Source organism: Trachypithecus francoisi, unplaced genomic scaffold, assembly GCF_009764315.1.
Source record: "Trachypithecus francoisi isolate TF-2019V2 unplaced genomic scaffold, Tfra_2.0 Lachesis_group12, whole genome shotgun sequence".
NCBI classification, from domain to species: domain Eukaryota; kingdom Metazoa; phylum Chordata; class Mammalia; order Primates; family Cercopithecidae; genus Trachypithecus; species Trachypithecus francoisi.
Genome location: NW_022681457.1, coordinates 73,532,939 through 73,551,893, shown reverse-complemented (window position 1 = coordinate 73,551,893; position 18,955 = coordinate 73,532,939). Strand labels below are relative to the sequence as shown.

Below are 18,955 nucleotides of genomic sequence, written 5' to 3'. Positions count from 1 at the left end.
AGCTGTCACCTATATCATGCTTTCTTGGAGTATAGCAACAATGGTTAAAAGCATGAATTTAGAGTCAAGCTATACAAATATTTCTAAATTTTGACACGTACCAAAACACAAAAAAGATAAGGAAGCCTTGGTTTAATGAAATGGAAATATCAAAAACATACATAGTTGGTAGAATTTTAAATTAGTAAAACCAATCTGGAAGTCCATTTGGTTAAAAGTATTCAAAACTTCAAAAATATGCAAGTAATTTGACTCAAAAATTCAATTATGAATTGAATTTCTTCAATTTCTTCTGAAAAAAATAGGTTAAATATGCAACATGTGCATGCAGCAATGTTCTCTACAGTAATGTTCATAATAACAAAATGCTGCAAAAATCGTAAATACCCAACAGCATAGGACTAGTCGGTTAATTACGTTACAGTGACACTATGAAATACTATGTAAACATTAAAAAGAATGAACAGCCACAATTAAGTGAAAAATGCAGATTACAGAAGGTATAAAACAATCCAACTTGTACATTTTTAAAATTTAATCACATAATTACAGAAGATAATCTTGAATAATATACCTTAAAAATGTGAAATAATTATCTGAGTGATGGGATTAAAGGTCATTAATATTTTCTTTGTACATTTTTCATCTCATTTCATTAACATCATTACTTTTATAATCTGAAAAGAAAAGCTTTTCATATTCTGAGTTTAAAAAAGTAGTAAGTCTACACAAAGCACAGAGACACCAAGAGTTAATTATGTTAAGTCCGCATAACATATGTGTGCATATACCTACATATCTAAACTCACTTCTATAAGTACACATCTTAAGTTTTGACTTTTTTTTTTTTTTTGAGACGGAGTCTTGCTCTGTCGCCCAGGCTGGAGTGCAGTGGCCGGATCTCAGCTCACTGCAAGTTCCGCCTCCCGGGTTTACGCCATTCTCCTGCCTCAGCCTCCCGAGTTGCTGGGACTACAGGCGCCCGCCACCTTGCCCGGTATTTTTTGTATTCTTTTAGTAGAGACGGGGTTTCACTGTGTTAGCCAGGATGGTCTCGATCTCCTGACCTCGTGATCTGCCCGTCTCGGCCTCCCAAAGTGCTGGGATTACAGGCTTGAGCCACTGCACCCGGCCAAGTTTTCACTTTTGAAAACTAGCACTTCTTGGCCGGGCGCAGTGGCTCACGCCTGTAATCCCAGCAGTTTGGGAGGTAGAGGCAGACGGATCACAAGGTCAGGAGATCCAGACCACAGTGAAACCCCGTATCTACTAAAAATACAAAAAATTAGCCAGGAGCGGTGGCGGGCGCCTGTAGTCCCAGCTGCTCAGGAGGCTGAGGCAGGAGAATGGCATGAACCCGGGAGGCGGAGCCTCCAGTGAGCCGAGATTGCGCCACTGCACTCCAGCCTGGGGCACAGAGCGAGACTCCGTTTCAAAAAAAAAGAAAGTTAGCACTTCTTCAAAATTATAATTTAAACTCTTCTTAGCATTTCTAAGGCATTAAGAGACATCTGTGTCATCCTGACACAACCAATACTGCTCCAATGCCATTATACAATCCATTTTTGGTTTGCTTTGTAATAGGTTAATGTTTAGTGCTATGCTGTGCCTTGCCTTTTGAGTTATTGCCAAAAAAGAAAAAACTAAGCCACCTCTATAATATACTGCCTGAAGTTTATAAGGAAAACCACAGCAGAATGCAACTACTTTAACAGCTTTAGAAAAGACTAATTATCAGTGAAGGCCCCAGAAGTGAGGGGGAAACATCAAATATGTTATTCAGACAGTCAGATAAGTCTGACTCTTCTCTCCTTCCAAGCATCTCCACCAAAATACTACATGGGAAGATGAACCATAACACACAGTAAAATAAGAGAACAACTTTAAAAGTCATTTAAATTATCTAAGTATTCATAATAACTTAATACTGAGCTAAATATAAACTCCATGTTAAAGATACGGCATTTAGACTTTATTAACTCAGCTTAGAGTTATAGATGAGCTATGGTATGCTGAACCCATCTATAAAAAATAATTAAAGAGATTCAAGAATTCATAAAATTTGATTACTGGTCAGAGAAAGAAAAAAGTACTTACCACTAAGTCCCAATTATTTTGTTCAAGCAATGTAATAGCTTCATCAATGTTTTCAATGCCAGTACATGCCTAGAAAGAAAGCAAATAAGCATTTTACATATAATTTTAGAAATGGGGAAGTAAATCAGACTTAAAAATGTAAATAGCATAATATGTAATTTAAATTCAAATAGGTATATGAATAAAGCCAAAACACTAAAAGTTGAACACTTCTAAGCATTTTACATATACGGTATGAACACTGTTAATTACAAAGTAAATTTACATTGCTCTGAAAACAAAAGACAATAAAGCAGCAAAAGAAAGTATATTTAAATCTTGAGCTATGATACCCAGGATGATCTCCAATTACCAAGAACAATTTTTAGTCAAAGATTCTGATGGACAACCACACGTATAACAAATGAATTTCAACCCATACCTTGCACTACTTTATATAAAAACTAACTCAAAATATGTAACAGACCTAAAGTAAAATCTAAAACTATAAAACTTCTAGATCTGTGCTGTCTGATAGCCACTACCAGCTGCTCTCTGGTAGCTGCTAGACACATGTGGCTAGTGAGTCCTTGAAATGTGGCTCAACTGAGTTAAGACGTGCTATAAGTACAAATTACACACCAGGTAAGATTTAGCACCAACATTAAAAATGTAAGCTATCTCATTAATAATTTTTCCTTCGAATACATGTTGAAATGGAAATTTTTGACATATTGGCTTAAATAAAAATGTTAAAATTAATTTCACACAGTTCTTTTTACCCTTTTAACATAAACACTAAAAAAAATTAACTACATATATGAAATTATATTTCTGGTGCAGTTCTTGAAAAAAATATACGAGGACATACTTGTGACCAGACTAAGCAAATATTAACTATCAGGATGCCATTTTTAAGCTGGGCACATTAATAAAGTCAGCCATTCTCTGGTGACCCAGCACGTGGCAGCATAGGCATTTTATTCTCAGGCCACCAAACCAATCCAACAGCACATCAAAAAGTTAATTAACCCCAATTAAGTATATTTCATTCTTGGGATACAAGGTGGGTTTGACATATGATTCACCACATAAACATAATTAAAAGCAAAAACCATACAATCATCTCAATAGACACAGAAAAAGCTTTCAATAAAACCCAACATCCCTTTACAATGAAAACCCTCAAGAAAGTAGGCATCAAAGGAATGTATCATCACAAAATAATAAGAGCCTAACTCACACCTAACATATTGAATGGACAAAAACTGGAAGCATTCCTCTTGAGAACTGAAACAAGGTAAGGATGTCCACTCTCACCACTTCTATTCAACGTAGTACTAGAAGTGTTGGCCAGAGCAATCAACCAAGAGAAAGAAATAAAAGGCATCTAAATAGGAAAAGAAGAAGTCAAATATCTCTCTTCACAAATAATATGATTCTATACCTAGAAAACCCTAAAGACTGCAAAAAGGATCCTGGAACTGATAAACAACTTCAGTAAAGTTTGAAGACACAAAAATTGATGTACAAAAATGAGTAGCATTTCTATACACCAATAATATTTCAGCTGAAAGCCAAATCAAGGACACAATCCCATTTACAATAGCAACAAAGAAAATGAAATACCTAGGAATATGGTTAACCAAGGAGATGAAAGATCTCAACAAGGAAAACTACAAAACACTGCTAAAAGAAATCAGAGACAACACAAATGAAAAACATTCCATGCTCACAGGTTGGAAGAATCAATATCATTAAAATGGACACACTGTCCAATGCAATTCAGAAACTCAATGTTATTCCTATCAAACTACCAATGTTATTTGTCACAAAACTAGAAAAAACTATTCTAAAATTCATACGGAATCAAAAAAGAGCCCGATAGTCAAAGTAATCCTAAGCAAAAAGAAAGATGGAGGCATCACATTACCCAACTTCAAACTATACTGTAAGGATACAATAATCAAAACAGCATGGAATCGATACAAAAACAGACATACACACTCAGGGAACAGAACAGAGAACCCAGAAATAAAGCTGCTCACACAACTACAGCCATTTGATCTTCAACAAAGTCTAGAAAAATAAGCAATGGGGAAAGTTGTTGGGGTCCGCGTGTTTCCTAAACAAAGGAATGAACACATAAGACAAACATGGAGGCCGCCCGAAATGGCGCTCTGCTTTATTTTATACAGTCATTTGTGGAATGTTGCCAAGTCACAAGACACATTGTTTTTCTGACCTTTCCCTGACTTTCTGGATTTTCAAGATGTTTACACATAAACAAGCCCCCAGGGTCTGCTGTTTGCAGCTGGCTCCTTTGTCCTCCCTGTTTGCAGGGAAGGAACGCCCTGCTTCATTTGCAAGAGCAGGACTTATCGGGAATGCCCTGCTTCGTTTGCAAGAGCAGGACTTATCGGGACATCTCGTTTGCGAGCACGAGCACGTAGTCCTCTACATTTCCCCTTTCTTTATTTACAAGTTTGAATTTCTTTTAAAACCATCATTACATGTTGGGCTCGCTGGAATTCGGTGTTTGCCCTTTGAAACCGTCTCCAGCAGACTGTGAAAATGACAAAAGCAAGAACAACAATCAATACATTGCTAGAAACAGAGGTCAGCAAAGTTTTTACAGGGCTCGTAGGGTTCAAAGACGTCAAACTTTGTGCAATACCAGTCATCAAATCTGCACTAGTCAGCAACGGTAACTGATTGTGAAAAGTTTCAGAAATGTTCTGTGTTAATTCTTGTATTTCTAGGGAAAGATTATTATGAAGAATTAAAAGTCTCTTCATCTCAGTCCAATTATGTACAGTGCTGTTAAAAGGAACAGGAGTAATACAAAATTGGGTAGTATTCCAATCACACTTCAACAAAGCTCAGGTATTCAACACTGTTAGCTGATCTCCCAACCAAGAAACCACTTGCTCCAGATTATCCACTCGTTCAGTCAAATAAGCATCTATGCCTCGTTGCTGCTGCCACAACAAATGTGATTGTTCATGCCATTGTTGCACAAATTCTGCATTTTGTATACCCTGCTGTACAGCTAATCCAGCAACAGCGGTGGTGAAAGTAATTGCTACAAGTCCTATCACCGCAGTCACAACGATTCCAACCATCCTCCGACTGCGGTGGACAAGATCTTGCATAACCTTGTAAATTTGAGTAACCCCAGCAGATTCACTCCAAGTACGTGTTAAGTTTACAGGTAGCCAGGTTTTTTTTCTGGCTCTTAGTATATATAAATCGGAATGAGACTCATGCCAATTATTATTCCACCAAGTAGTACTTATACAACTTAAGAATGTACAATTGTTTGTACAGTTAACTACCCCTGTATTATTATCCCATTTAAAAATTCCTGTCAAAAACAAGTAAGGCTTTCTTACACATGCAATAACATATCTAGAACTATTTCGATGCAAAGATATATATGGAAAGGGTTAGCAATATTAGTAAGATTTAAGGACATGTTTCCCATGACAGTGAACATTGGTTTACCAGCAGCTACCAACTTCCAAATATGACTTTGTATTTGTGTGGTATTAGCCAAATGTGGCATAGGGGGTGATAGACCACCGTCATGCCAAATAATAGTTTCATTGCCATCTGCAGAAATGCTGTGATTACCTTTATGCCAACGCAGGTTGACATGGCTGAATTTAGTCTGAAAATCTCCATGTACACTCCAATCTGTAACAAGGTATTTACGACTCTTCCCTTTTACTTCTAACAACAATCGTGGCCCATTACCTCTATATCTAGTCCACTCTAGTTGGGAAACACCTCCGGACACATTGGGGATGGGGCATAAAGATAATGTAGTTGACAGAGTTTCATTAAGTACTGCAGTATGATTATACTTAAAACTTTGAGCAACAATAATCATAGTAAAGGCAGAGACATGACTATGGCTATAGCGAACAGCCCAAGCCTCATGAGAAAGATGCAGACAATGTGGACTACCCCCAAGACAAATAGGTAACCCTTCAACCCCAAATTGATATGAACTATTTAAATCTGAATCTCCTTCCAAGGTAGCAAATAGATGTCGCAATTTGTAAGTAGGGATGATCAGAGCTGGATTAGGAAGCCCAGGTTGTAAAGTCCCCATAGGTTGAATACAAGCATTTACAGCTCTAAGGTTAGTTAATAAGTGTCATTTTCCACTTTTCTTTTTAATGACAAACACAGGGGAATTCCATGCAAAAGTACTTGGTTCAATATGTCCCTCGGCCAATTGCTCCTTAACTAAATTCTTTAAAGCCTTAAGTTTTTCTTTAGATAATGGCCACTGTTCCACCTAAACAGGAGTTGTATTTTCCACTTCAAATGTAAAACTTGAGGCTTGTGGACAGTGGCTAAGAGTTTAAAGGATTGTAGCCCATTTTGAACATCCTATTTTTGGCAGCTGAAGAAATATGAGGAATGCCTAAAAAGGCATCAAATTGTTGTAAAAGATCACAGCCCCAAAGGTGAATATTAATGGGAACAATATAAAAGAACACTTTTCCTTGTTGTCCTTCAAGTCCTACACAGCTCAGGGGCTTGACACTTTGGTAGACTATAGAAGCAGTACTTAGGCCAGATAGAGTAACCGATACTTGTTTCTTTTTCCAATGATCAGGCCATTGAGCCAAACATATAATAGATACATCCGCTCCTGTGTTGACTAATCCCTCAAAAAGTATCCTATTAATTTGCAATGAACATAAAGGTTTTTGATCAGAAACTAAAGTTTCCCAGAAAACAGTTTTCCCAATACTACCGAAACCTCCTTGACGAGACACATCTCTAGATAGGAAAGGAAAAAAAGGCAATAAAAGCAATTGTGCAATACGTTCCCCTGCCGCTAGGCTCATAAATTGTGAGACTTGTACCATAATAAGGATTTCATCAGTAAAATAAGGATCAATATTTCCTGGGACCATCATTAACCGCCCGCATAGTGCTGTTGCTTCGACCTAGTAAAAGTCCTACATGTCCCTTTGGCAAAGGACCACACTCCAGTAGCCAACTTACATATTCCTCCATTAGGAGACAGAGTATAAGGTTGAGTAATAGCTAAGTCAGCAGCAGCACTCTGCTTAGTTGCACCATAAAGCTGAGAAACAGGGGTATGGGGTGATACCCTTAAGGATGACTCGAAGTCATTCCTTGATGTTGTAAGCCATCGCTCACGGGGTATTGTGATAGGCCTGCATTGTAATTGTTGGGGCCCCAAGCCTGTGAGCCCCGGTTCCCATTACTCGGGAGGGGTGACAATAAATTTCCACTCTCATCAGTTTTTGTTTTTATTTTTGTTTTTATTATTATTATTATACTTTACGTTCTAGGGTACATATACATAACGTGCAGGTTTGTTACATACGTATACTTGTGCCATGTTGGTGTGCTGCACCCATCAAATCATCAGCACCCATCAACTCGTCATTTACATCAGGTATAACTCCCAATGCAATCCCTCCTCCCTCCCCCATCCCTATGATAGGCCCCAGTGTGTGATGTTCCCCTTCCTAAGTCCAAGTGATCTCACTGTTCAGTTCTCACCTATTAGTGAGAACATGCGGTGTTTGGTTTTCTGTTCTTGCAATAGTTTGCTGAGAATGATGGTTTCCAGCTGCATCCATGTCCCTACAAAGGACACAAACTCATCCTTTTTTATGGCTGCATAGTATTCCATGGTGTATATGTGCCACATTTTCTTAATCCAGTCTGTCACAGATGGACATTTGGGTTGATTCCAAGTCTTTGCTATTGTGAATAGTGCCACAATAAACATACGTGTGCATGTGTCTTTATAGCAGCATGATTTATAATCCTTTGGGTATATACCCAGTAATGGGATGGCTGGGTCATATGGTACTTCTAGTTCTAGCTCTTTGAGGAATCGCCACACTGTTTTCCATAATGGTTGAACTAGTTTACAATCACACCAACAGTGTAAAAGGGTCCCTATTTCTACACATCCTCTCCAGCACCTGTTGCTTCCTGACTTTTTAATGATTGCCTTTCTAACTGGTGTGAGATGGTATCTCATTGTGGTTTTGATTTGTATTTCTCTGATGGCCAGTGATGATGAGCATCTTTTGATATGTCTATTGGCTGTATGAATGTCTTCTTTTGAGAAATGTCTGTTCATTTCCTTTGCCCACTTTTTAATGGGGTTGTTTGTTTTTTTCTTGTAAATTTTTTGAGTTCTTTCTAGGTTCTGGATATTAGCCCTTTGTCAGATGAGTAGATTGCAAAAATTTTCTCCCATTCTGTAGGTTGCCTGTTCACTCTGATGGTAGTTTCTTTTGCTGTGCAGAAGCTCTTTAGTTTAATTAGATCCCATTTGTCAATTTTGGCTTTTGTTGCCGTTGCTTTTGGTGTTTTAGACATTAAGTCCTTGCCCATGTCTATGTCCTAAATGGTATTTTACCTAGGTATTCTTCTACGGTTTTTATGGTATTAGGTCTACTATTTAAGTCTCTAATCCATCTTGAATTAATTTTCGTATAAGGAGTAAGGAAAGGATCCAGTTTCAGCTTTCTACTTATGGCTAGCCAATTTTCCCAGCACCATTTATTAAATAGGGAATCCTTTCCCCATTTCTTGTTTTTCTCAGGTTTGTCAAAGATCAGATGGCTGTAGATGTGTGGTATTATTTCTGAGGACTCTGTTCTGTTCCATTGGTCTATATCTCTGTTTTGGTACCAGTACCATGCTGTTTTGGTTACTGTAGCCTTGTATAATAGTTTAAATTCAGGTAGTGTGATGTCTCCAGCTTTGTTCTTTTGACTTAGGATTGTCTTGGCAATGCGGAGTCTTTTTCGGTTCCATATGAACTTTAAAGCAGTTTTTTCCAATTCTGTGAAGAAACTCATTGGTAGCTTGATGGGAATGGCATTGAATCTATAAATTACCTTGGGCAGTATGGCCATTTTCACGATATTGATTCTTCCTATCCATGACCATGGTATGCTCTTCCATTTGTTTGTGTCCTCTTTTATTTCACTGAGCAGTGGTTTACAGTTCTCCTTGAAGAGATCCTTTACATCCCTTGTAAGCTGGATTCCTAGGTATTTTAATCCCTTTGAAGCAATTGTGAATGGAAGGTCATTCATGATTTGGCTTTCTGTTTGTCTGTTACTGGTGCATAAGAATGCTTGTGATTTTTGCACATTAATTTTGTATCCTGACACTGCTGAAATTTCTTATCAGCTTAAGGAGATTTTGGGCTGAGACAATGGGGTTTTCTAAATATACAATCATGTCATCTGCAAAAAGGGACAATTTGACTTCTTCTTTTCCTAACTGAATACCCTTGATTTCTTTCTCTTGCCTGATTGCCCTGGCCAGAACTTCCAACACTATGTTGAATAGGAGTGATGAGAGAGGGTATCCCTGTCTTGTGCCAGTTTTCAAAGGGAATTTTTCCAGTTTTTGCCCATTCAGTATGACATTGGCTGTGGGTTTGTCATAAATAGCTCTTATTATATTGAGATATGTTCTATCAATACCGAATTTATTGAGAGTTTTCAGCATGAAGGGCTGTTGAATTTTGTCAAAGGACTTTTCTGCATCTATTGAGATAATCATGTGGTTTTTGTCTTTGGTTCTGTTTATATGCTGGATTACGTTTATTGATTTGTGCATGTTGAACCAGCCTTCCATCCCAGGGATGAAGCCCACTTGATCATGGTGGATAAGCTTTTTGATGTGCTGCTGGATCCGGTTTACCAGTATTTTATTGAGGATTTTTGAATCGATGTTCATCAGAGATATTGGTCTAAAATTCTCTTTTTTTGTTGTGTCTCTGCCAGGCTTTGGTAACAAGATGATGTTGGCCTCATAAAATGAGTTAGGGAGGATTCCCTCTTTTTCTATTGATTGGAATAGTTTCAGAAGGAATGGTACCAGCTCCTCCTTGTACCTCTGGTAGAATTCAGCTGTGAATCCATCTGGTCCTGGACTTTTTTTGGTTGGTAGGCTATTAATTGTTGCCTCAATTTCCGAGCCTGTTATTGGTCTATTCAGGGATTCAGCTTCCTCCTGGTTTAGTCTTGGGAGAGTGTAAGTGCCCAGGAAATTATCCATTTCTTCTAGATTTTCTAGTTGATTTGCATAGAGATGTTTATAGTATTCTCTGATGGTAGTTTGTATTTCTGTGGGGTCAGTGGTGATATCCCCTTTATCATTTTTTATTGTGTCTATTTGATTCTTCTCTCTTTTCTTCTTTATTAGTCTTGCTAGCAGTCTATCAATTTTGTTGATCTTTTCAAAAAACCAACTCCTGGATTCATTGATTTTTTGGAGGGATTTTTATATCTCTATCTCCTTCAGTTTTGCTCTGATCTTAGTTATTTCTTGCCTTCTGCTAGCTTTTGAATGTGTTTGCTCTTGCTTCTCTAGTTCTTTTAATTGTGATGTTAGAGTGCTCATTTTAGATCTTTCCAGCTTTCTCTTGTCGGCATTTAGTGCTATAAATTTCCCTCTACACACTGCTTTAAATGTGTCCCAGAGATTCTGGTATGTTGTATCTTTGTTCTCATTGGTTTCAAAGAACATCTTTATTTCTGCCTTCATTTCGTTAAATACCCAGTAGTCATTCATGAGCAGGTTATTCAGTTTCTATGTAGTTGAGCGGTTTTGATTGAGTTTCTTAGTCCTGAGTTCTAGTTTAATTGCACTGTGGTATGAGAGACAGTTTGTTATAATTTCTGTTCTTTTGTATTTGCTGAGGAGTGCTTTACTTCCAATTATGTGGTCAATTTTGGAATAAGTGTGATGTGGTGCTGAGAAGAATGTATATTCTGTTGATTTGGGGTGGAGAGTTCTGTAGATGTCTATTAGGTCTGCTTGCTGCAGAGATGAGTTCAATTCCTGGATATCCTTGTTAACTTTCTGTCTCGTTGATCTGTCTAATGGTGACAGTGGGGTGCTGACGTCTTCCATTATTATTGCATGCGAGTCTAAGTCTCTTTGTAAGTCTCTAAGGACTTGCTTTATGAATCTGGGTGCTCCTGTATTGGGTGCATATATATTTAGGATAGTTAGCTCTTCCTGTTGTATAGATCCCTTTACCATTATGTAATGGCCTTCTTTGTCTCTTTTGATCTTTGATGGTTTAAAGTCTGTTTTATCAGAGTATAGGATTGCAACCCCTGCTTTTTTTTGTTCTCCATTTGCTTGGTAGATCTTCCTCCATCCCTTTATTCTGAGCCTATGTATGTCTCTGCATGTGAGATGGGTCTCCTGAATACAGCAAACTGATGGGTCCTGACTCTTTATCCAGTTTGCCAGTCTGTGTCTTTTAATTGGAGCATTTAGTCCATTTACATTTAAGGTAATATTGTTATGTGTGAACTTGATCCTGCCATTATGATATTAACTGGTTATTTTGCTTGTTAGTTGATGCAGTTTCTTCCTAGCCTCGATGGTCTTTACATTTTGGCATGTTTTTGCAATGGCTGGTACCGGTTGTTCCTTTCCACGTTTAGGGCTTCCTTCAGGGTCTCTTGTAAGCAGGTCTGGTGGTGACAAAATCTCTAAGCATTTGCTTATCTGTAAAGATTTTATTTCTCCTTCACTTATGAAACTTAGTTTGGCTGGATATGAAATTCTGGGTTGAAAATTCTTTTCTTTAAGAACGTTGAATATTGGCCCCCACTCTCTTCTGGCTTGTAGAGTTTCTGCCGAGAGATCTGCTGTTTCTGATGGCTTCCCTTTGTGGGTACCCGACCTTTCTCTCTGGCTGCCCTTAAGATTTTTTCCTTCATTTCAACTTTGGTGAATCTGGCAATTATGTGTCTTGGAGTTGCTCTTCTGGAGGAGTATCTTTGTGGCGCTCTCTGTATCTCCTGAATTTGAATGTTGGCCTGCCCTACTAGGTTGGGGAAGTTCTCCTGATGATATCCTGAAGAGTGTTTTCCAACTTGGTTCCATTTTCCCCCTCACTTTCAGGCACCCATCAGACGTAGATTTGGTCTTTTTACATAATCCCATACTTCTTGCAGGCTTTGTTCATTTCTTTTTCTTCTTTTTTCTTTTGGTTTCTCTTCTCGCTTCATTTCATTCATTTGATCCTCAATTGCTGATACTCTTTCTTCCAGTTGATTGAGTCTGTTACTGAAGCTTGTGCATTTGTCACGTATTTCTCGTGTCATGGTTTTCATCTCTGTCGTTTCGTTTATGACCTTCTCTGCATTAATTAGTCTAGCTGTCAATTCTTCCACTGTTTTTCAAGATTTTTAGTTTCTTTCCGCTGGGTACGTAATTCCTCCTTTAGCTCTGAGAAGTTTGATGGACTGAAGCCTTCTTCTCTCATCTCGTCAAAGTCATTCTCTGTCCAGCTTTGATCTGTTGCTGGCGATGACCTGCGTTCCTTTGCAGGGGGAGATGCGCTCTTATTTTTTGAATTTCCAGCTTTTCTGCCCTGCTTTTTCCCCATCTTTGTGGTTTTATCTGTCTCTGGTCTTTGATGATGGTGACGTACTGATGGGGTTTTGGTGTTGGTGTCCTTCCTGTTTGTTAGTTTTCCTTCTAACAGTCAGGACCCTCAGCTGCAGGTCTGTTGGAGATTGCTTGAGGTCCACTCCAGACCCTGTTTGCCTGGGTATCAGCAGCAGTGGCTGCAGAAGATAAAATATTGCTGAACAGTGAATGTACCTGTCTGATTCTTGCTTTGGAAGCTTCCTCTCAGGGGTGTACTCCACCATGTGAGGTGTGGGGTGTCGGTCTGCCCCTAGTGGGGGATGTCTCCCAGTTAGGCTACTCAGGGTTCAGGGACCCACTTGAGCAAGCAGTCTGTCCGTTCTCAGAGCTCAATCTCCGTGTTGGGAGATCCACTGCTCTCTTCAAAGCTGTCAGACAGAGTCGTTTGCATCTGCAGAGGTTTCTGCTGCTTTGTTGTTGTTGTTGATTAGCTGTGCCCTGTCCCCAGAGGTGGAGTCTACAGGGACAGGCAGGTCTCCTTGAGCTGCTGTGAGCTCCACCCAGTTTGAGCTTCCCAGCGGCTTTGTTTACCTACTTAAGCCTCAGCAATGGCGGGCGCCCCTCCCCCAGCCTCACTGCTGCCTTGCAGTTAGATCGCAGACTGCTGTGCTAGCAATGAGGGAGGCTCTGTGGGCGGGCATGGGACCCTCCCGGCCAGGTGTGGGATATAATCTCCTAGTGTGCCCGTTTGCTAAGACCCTTGGTACAGCGCAGTATTGGGGTGGGAGTTACCCGATTTTCCAGGTGTTGTGTGTCTCAGTTCCCCTGGCTAGGAAAAGGGATTCCCTTTCCCCTTGCGCTTCCCAGGTGAGGCGATGCCTCACCCTGCTTCAGCTCTCACTAGTCGGGCTGCAGCAGCTGACCAGCACCAATTGTCTGGCACTCCCTAGTGAGATGAACCCAGTACCTCAGTTGAAAATGCAGAAATCACCTGTCTTCTGTGTCACTCGCGCTGGGAGCTGGAGACTGGAGCTGTTCCTATTCGGCCATCTTGCTCCGGCCCCCTATATCTCCTATCAGTTTCTGAATGGCATTCATTGGTCCAATGTCAATCCTTGCCACATTGTTTACACATATCAGATGGTAACCTTTTTTCTTTTAGAGCAGAAGAGCCTAATTTTTCTTCCGGCATTGCTTTTTAAAATGACCAGGTTTCCCACATTGATAGTATATACCTTGTTTAGAGTTGCGTTTTAAAGCCTTAGAACGTGCCCCAGCAAACAATTGAGCATTGTAAATAGCTCCCCCAACGCCTGCACAAGCCCGAATATACTCATCTAAATTGGCTCCACTGGCCTTTAAAGGTCTTAATAATTTTTGTTGCAGCTTTCATTTCTTTCAAAAATTTAAATTGTAGGACTGTAAAAGTCACATTCTGGCCACCGTTTGGGAACTGAGCATTGGGGCCGAAAGCATCCCGTGTTATTGGGAATAGATCTAATTCCTCGAAATCATCCTTTTCCTTCAATTCCTTCTTTTCTCCTACAGGAGGAAAAGGCACAGAGAAAACCTGACCTGACATAGGCAAAGAGGTTGGAGGTGGAGGCAAAGGGAAATCTTTTTAACAGGGAAGGCTCGTGGCGGAGAGATAGGAGAAACAGGAGCAGCGGCACCTTGCAATTTTAACAACTCTTGTAACATCTCTAAAATACGCTGCAAATCAGAATTTCCTTCAGATGAAGGAGGCATTAACTCTTCTTCCAATTCCTTGTCCTCAGCAACCGGGGCGTAAATATGTTCCTCTCTAGGATCATTCCTCTCTAAAGCTTCAGATGTCTCACCTCCTGTGGCAGTATCGCCACGCTCTGAGTCAGTTTCAGATAACTCTGATGCCTGAGTAATGGAACTACACAAAGTCCACAAAGTCAGAGGCATCGTTTGCCCTCGCTGATGAGCTCGACGCAGGACTTTAACCAGTTGTAACCATTCCTTTTGATTTAACTGCACTTTGGTTTGATATTGAAACCAATAACAATGTTGTTCAACACGGGCAAACAATCGCTTCCAAGTCTTTTCTTTTACTTCTACTCCTATAGACATCAACAGTCCCTGGAGTAACCGCAAATATTCAGAGGCCAGAGAGGTGGAATTCCTCATAATTTTCCCATGGGTCCGCCTTCATTTATTTACCTGCCGGGGGTGTTCCCCCTCCGGTTCCTTGCTCTCGTGGAGCCACGGACCCTGCTCGCTGTACCAGATGTTGGGGTCCACGTGTTTCCTAAACAAAGGAATGAACACACAAGACAACACAAGACAAGAGAAACATGGCAGCCGCCCCGAATGGCGCACTCTGCTTTAGTTTATACCGTCGTTTGTGGAATGTTACCAAGTCACAAGACACATTGTTGTTTTTCTGACCTTTCCCTGACTTCTGGATTTTCAAGATGTTTACACATAAACAAGCCCCCAGGGTCTGCTGTTTGCAGCTGGCTCCTGTGTCATCCCTCTTTTCAGGGAAAGAACGCCCTGCTTCATTTGCAAGAGCAGGACTTATCGGGAATGCCCTGCTTCGTTGTTTGCAAGAGCAGGACTTATTGGGAACGTCTCGTTTGCGAGCACATAGTCCTCTACAGAAAGTACTGCCTATTGAATAAACAAACAGTGCTGGAATAGCTGGTTACCCATGTGCAGAAGAATGACACTAGACCCCTAGTTTTCACCATTTAAAAAAATAACTCAGGATGGTTTAAAGATTCAAATATAAGACCTCAAACTGTAAGAATCTAGACGAAAACCTAAGAAATGCCATTCTGGACATCAATCCTGGCAAAGAATTTACTACTAAGTTCTCAAAATCCACTATAACAAAAACCAAAATTGACAAGTTAGACCTAATTAAACTAAAGAGCTTATGCACAGCAAAAGAAACTATCAACAGGGTAAACAGACAACCTACAGAATGGGAAAAAATATTCACAAACTACACATTTGACAAAGATGTAATATCCAGAATCTATAAGCAACTTAAACAAATCAACAAGCAAAAAACAAGTAACCCCATTAAAAAGTGGGCAAAGGCCACGAACAAACACTTCTCAAAAGAAGACGTACACATGGCCAACAAACATGAAAAAATGTTCCACATCAACAATCACAGAGAAATGCAAATCAAAACTACAATAACATACCATCTCACACAAGTCAAAGTGACTATTATTAAAATATATATTTTTAAAAACAGATGCTGGTGAGGCTGCAGATATAAGGCGAATATTTATACACTGTGGGTGGGAATACAACTTAGTTCAGTCACTACAAAAGCAGTTTGTAAATTTCTCAAACAACTTAAAACAGCATTTAAATCAGCAATCCCTGTGTATATATTAAAAAAAAATCATTGTACCAAAAAGATAAATGCACTCATATGTTAATTGTAGCACTATTCACAATAGCAAAGACATGGAATCAACCCATGTGCCCATCAACAGTGAACTGGATAAAGAAAATGTGGCATGTATACACTGTGGAATACTATGCAGCCATCAAGAGAACTACATTATGTCCTTTGCAGCAACATGGATTAAGCTGGAAGCCACAATCCTAAGCAAATTAATGCAGAAAGAAAAAACCACACACCACATGTTCTCACTTACAAGTGAGAGCTAAACATCAGGTACTCATGGATGGCAACATGGTAACAATAAAACTGCACTACTAGAACGGGGAGAGAGGCAAGGGTTGACTATTCGGTACTATGTTGAGTACCTGAGTGACAAGATCATTTCATACCTCAAGCATCACACAATATACCCAAGTAATAAACTTCTATCTGCACCCCCTGAATCTGAAACAAAAGTTGAAAAACAGAACACTAGTAGACCACAGATTAAAAACAAGAGACTGCTATGGATTGAATATCTGTATCCTCCTATGGTGACATCCTAAAATCCACTATGATGGTATTTAGAGATGAGGTCTTTGAGAGGTAACTAGGATTAGATGAGGTTATGAAGGTGGAACCTTCATGATAGGATTAGTGCCCTTACATTATTATGTCCATGTAACTCAACTGCACTTGTACTCCTAAGTTCATAAAAATAAAAAGTTATTTAATAAAAAGACTAATGCCCTTGTAAGAAGAGATGCCAAAGTACTTGTTTCAAGCTTGGAAGACTAGAAAGGAAAACTAAATAATTAAAAAAAAAAAAAATTGCTGTCTCCCTCGCCACCCCATCAGGTGAAAACACAGCAAGACAGCAGCCATCTGCAAGTCAGGAAGACAGCCCTCACCAGAAACTGGCCATGCTGGTACCCTTATGACACACAATTAGTTTTCAGAACTACAAGAAGATAAATGTCTTTTGTTGAATCCAAACCAGACTACTGTATTTTGTTACGATGGACAAATAGACTAAGACAGAAACCACTTGTAACAAAGAAAACAAAGTTACAAAAATAGTTTAGAAGTCATTAAACAAACAACTGCAACCCACAGAAAGCAATGAAAAAAAAAAAAAACATGAGAATGAGAACCAATCTAACCTCCAGAGATATCATACTGTATGTTTTAAATGTCCATTTAAATATACGTAAAGTGTGCAGAGAAGCAACAAAGTATGTGGCCCATTCAAGACAGAAATTAACAGAAGCTGTACCGAGGAAAAACAGACATCAGACTCAGTAGACAAAGTCTATCAATCATCATCTTAAACATGCTCATAGAGCAAAAATACCATGAACAAAAAGCTACAAAACCAGAGGAACAAAGTGTCAAAAACAGAGAATGTTGGATAGGGAGTAGAATGATGGTAACTAGCAACTGGCAAGGGCAGTGAGTGGGCAGAGGAGAATAAAGATAGGATAGTTAATGGGTACAAAAACACAGTCAGATAGAGGAATAAGATCTAGTATTTGTTAGCACAATAGAGTAACTGCACCTCACATCTCAATACTAACAATGAACTAAACGGCCTAAATGCTCCACTTAAAAGATACAGAATGGCAGAATGGATAAGAATTCACCAACCAAGTATGTGCTGTCCTCAAGAGACTCACCTAACACATAAAGACTCACATAAACTTAAGGTAAAGGGGAAAGACATTCCAGGCAAAAGGACACAAAAAGCAAGCAAGAGTAGCTATTCTTATATCAGAAAAAACAAACTTTAAAGCACCAACAGTTTAAAAAGACAAAAAGGGACATTATATAATGATAAAGGGACTAGTACAACAGGAAAATATTACAGTGCTAAATATATATAACAAACACTGGAGCTCCCATTTATAAAAGTTCTAGGAAATGAGATGGATGGCAACACAACAATGGCGGGAGACTTCAATATTTCACTGACAGCACTAGACAGAAAGTCAACAAAGAAACAATGGACTTAAACTATACCCTAGAACAAATGGACTTACGGACATTTACAGAACATTCTACCCAACAACTGCAGAATATACATTCTATTCATCAGTACATGGAACATTCTCCAAGATAGACCATACAGTAGGCCATAAAATGAGTTTCAATCAGTTTAAGAAAATCAAAATTATATCAAGTATTCTGTCCGACCACAGTGGAATAAAATTGGAAATCAACTCCAAAAGAAACCCTCAAAACCATGCAAATACATGGAAATTAAATAATCCGCTCCTGAATGATCTTTGGGTCAATGATGAAATCAAAATGGAAACTAAAAAATTCTTTGAACTTAACAATAATAATGACACAACCTATCAAACCTCTGGGATACAGCAAAAGTGTTACTAAGAGGAAAGTTCATACCATTAAATGCCTAGATCAAAAAGTCTCAAAGAGCACAAATAGACAATCTAAGGTCATACCTCAAGAAACTAGAGAAACAAGAAGAAAACAAAACCAAATGCAACAGAAAAAAAAAAGAAATAACCAAGATCAGAGCAGAACTAAATGAAATTGAAACAAACAAAAATACAAAAGATAAATGAAACAAAACGCCGGTTCTTTGAAAAGATGAACAAAATTGACAGACCATTACCGAGATTAACCAAAAGAAAAGATCCAACTAAGCTCAATTACAAATGAAAGGGGAGATATTACAACTGATACTAACCAAATCCAACTGCATATCAAAATAAGAATCCACCATGATTAAGTGAGTTTCATACCAGGGATGCCAGGATGGTTTAATATACACAAGTCAATAAATGTGATACACCACATAAACAAATTAAAAACAAAAATCACATGATAATCTCAACAGATGCAGAAAAAGCAGTTGACAAAAATCCAGCTTCCGTCTGTGATTAAAACCCTCAGCAAAATCGGCATAGAAAGGACATACCTTAAGGTAATAAAAGCCATTTACGACAAATCCACAGCCAAAATTATACTGAAGTTCTGGGAAAAGCTGAAAGTATTCCCCCTGAGAACTGGAATAAGATAAGGATGCCCACTTTCACCACTTCTATTTAA

The 18,955-nt window shown here is 39.0% G+C and overlaps 1 protein-coding gene across 4 annotated transcripts in view; it reads right to left on the bottom strand.

The window, feature by feature from the left end:
- The window catches only part of FAF1 (Fas associated factor 1), a 534,320-nt gene that overhangs the window by 415,829 nt on the left and 99,536 nt on the right, over positions 1-18,955 (bottom strand). For all 4 annotated transcript variants that reach the window (XM_033226429.1, XM_033226430.1, XM_033226428.1 and 1 more), the window contains one exon: positions 2,098-2,166. Coding sequence is in view for 2 of the 4 variants with exons in the window: in XM_033226428.1 (XP_033082319.1) it covers positions 2,098-2,166 (69 nt within the window). In the remaining 2 variants the exon portion in view is untranslated. The remainder of the gene's footprint in view (positions 1-2,097; positions 2,167-18,955) is intronic.